Here is a 2,454-nt window from a genome sequence, read left to right on the forward strand (position 1 = left end):
GATAGCATCAAGATTGCTAAATACAGTAAATAGGCTAGAGCCGCGGCTCGACCTAGGAGGGTATGTTAGAACCTAGGCCTCAATGCTAGGGGCTCGGTACCCACGGGCTGTACTGCTGTAATTAGGATCTACCAGAGCTATAGATCAGGATGCCTAGAGTAGCCCTCTCCTATATACACTTTGATCAATACAACGAACAACACCTTCATTGATCACTATCTCTATATATTAGGCACTTCGTGATAGCTTCATTGTCTCCATCCTACGCAGTAGCTCTGTCAGCTGTCAGATGTGTCTGAGCAAGGAAGTTTAATTATGCTTGAAAGGCTCGAGAGGCATCTTGATCACCGCTCTCCGCAATCGGCGCGACTGCTGACCGGTCACAAGGGCAATGCTAGCTAGTAGGGTAGCACCGGAGAACTAGGTAATTGGAATACATATCCTGCTTTGAAACGCAAACCTTTGGCTCCCCTAAAGTCCTCTTCACCGTCCGCCTCCCCCAGCAGCGCTCCTCTCAGAAGTTTGTGTTGAGTCCCGCGGTAAATGGTTCGACTTGGCTAGCCTGACGGCCCAAACAAATGGCCCAGGGTATAGGCGGGCAAGTGACGCGCTGCCGTCGCTGCTGTGAATAAGGAAATGCCTGACATTATTCGTGTCTAAATGCACCTATGAGCGTTGGATACACGCTGCAGGTAGGCATAGGTAATCGGAACAGGACTTGATAGGGCACCAATCAGCCTCAAGAAGTGAAGTCTAAGGTAGGTGAACAGAACTAACAATCCAATTGAAACCGACTTCTTTGTTTAATTTTCATTTTTTCTTTTTCTTTTTTTTTATTTTTTTTTATAGCCCTGGGCTTCTGTTTGTCGGCATGGCGCTCTCGCCCTGGCACAAGCTTGATGTACTCCTGATAGGTAGGAGCCGATAATCATGATCGACACTGACGCTATTTCAGATTGCGAATGCCGTTAGTGTGGTTGTTGTTCAGGGATGTGGTCATTGTGGTGCGGACTTCACAGTGTCGAGCCCGCTGCGTGGTGGGGGCAACGAGTGTGAGCGGCCATCCAAAGTTCGACGCCGGTGTTTCCTGACGGCCGATTTGCGCGGTTGCCGAGCGCAATTTCCGCCCCATTTTCTCTACGCGCCCCAGGTCCGCGCAACGCAACCCGCGCCGCAGGTTCCCGCCGCTACCGAAAGCAGTACGTGCGCCGGCTGCCGGGTCATGGAGCCCGACGGGGCCGAAGCCAGGAAACGCTTATGGGGCGGGAAACCTCCACAACCTCCGCCCGGGCTCCCTGGCAATGGCGACTCGATTGCGCCGCTGATGCACACCGGCCCGGCGCTGCCGCCAAGACGGGCAAGCGGCGGCGGCCCCGCGGCCCCGGCCCCCGCTGTGTCTGCTCTGAGAAAACGGCACAGCGAGTTGGAGCTGGGCGAACATTTTGCTGGTGGCTCCATGCCCGACGAGCCGACAGCGAAGCGACAGAAAGCTGAGACCGCCGCCGGGACCACCGGCCCGTCAGTCATCGAGATCAAGGACAGCGATGATGAGGAAGACGACTCCTTGGTCTCCGACATGGAGGAATGGGATGCGCTCCTCAATGCTGCGCAACTGCCTCCGCCCGGAACCCATGCCGCGCTTTCACGCCCGACCACAGGAACATCGCCGCCCGTGGACCACCTGGGCCGCCCGCTCTCGGAAGCGACGCTTGCCGTTGCGCGAGAATACTGGGACTGCCAGCGGAAGCTTGATTCATGCCCGCTCGACGAACAGCGCGCACCGGGAACTGCACTGCCAATTGACCTTTTACTCCAGCTCGCATGGCACCGCCGGGCGTATACTAAGCTGGTGCTGGGAGTTGACAAACTCGAACCCGGCACGCGCACCTACGAGCCACCTCATGTCGATCCACTCCCACCTGCTCCCTCTCCAGCTCCCCCTCCTGCTCCTGGCCAGCCTCCTCAAGAATCCAGTGTGGCGACCTCTGCATTGCCAAGCGCTCCGCAGGCTGAGCCCCAAAGGGAACCGATCCTTTGCCCAGAACAGCTGGAGCTCGTTGAGCTCGCGGCCAGCGGCCGCAACATATTCTACACGGGCTCCGCCGGCTGCGGCAAGTCCACCGTTCTGCACGCCATCAAGAAGCGTCTAAACGAAATGGGGAAGACGGTCCGCGTCATGGCGCCTACCGGCAAGGTCGCTCTCGCCATCAACGGCACGACTACCTGGACGTTCGCCGGATGGACGCCCGACCATCACAAGCGAGAGCTGAAAGCCCTGGAGAGACTGGCGTGGGGCCGAAACACCCGCAGACGCTTTAGGGAAACTGACACCATCATCATCGACGAGATCAGCATGGTGGAGAACCTACATTTTGAGCGGTTGAACGCAGTCATGAAAGTCGGTCGCTCCAGCGACTTGCCGTTCGGCGGTGTTCAGGTCATCGTCACCGGCGA

General features: G+C 57.3%; 1 protein-coding gene across 1 annotated transcript; it reads left to right on the top strand.

The window, feature by feature from the left end:
- Positions 1–871: 871 nt before the first annotated feature.
- THITE_113492 (uncharacterized protein) lies at positions 872–2,013 on the top strand (the record flags this gene model as incomplete). Its single annotated transcript, XM_003655048.1, has 3 exons — positions 872–914; positions 1,020–1,903; positions 1,975–2,013. The coding sequence occupies 3 exons, from the start codon at positions 872–874 to the stop codon at positions 2,011–2,013; spliced, it is 966 nt and encodes a 321-aa protein (XP_003655096.1).
- Between the last annotated feature and the right edge of the window lie 441 nt (positions 2,014–2,454).

The sequence above is a fragment of the Thermothielavioides terrestris genome, chromosome 4 (assembly GCF_000226115.1).
Source record: "Thermothielavioides terrestris NRRL 8126 chromosome 4, complete sequence".
NCBI classification, from domain to species: Eukaryota; Fungi; Ascomycota; class Sordariomycetes; order Sordariales; family Chaetomiaceae; genus Thermothielavioides; species Thermothielavioides terrestris.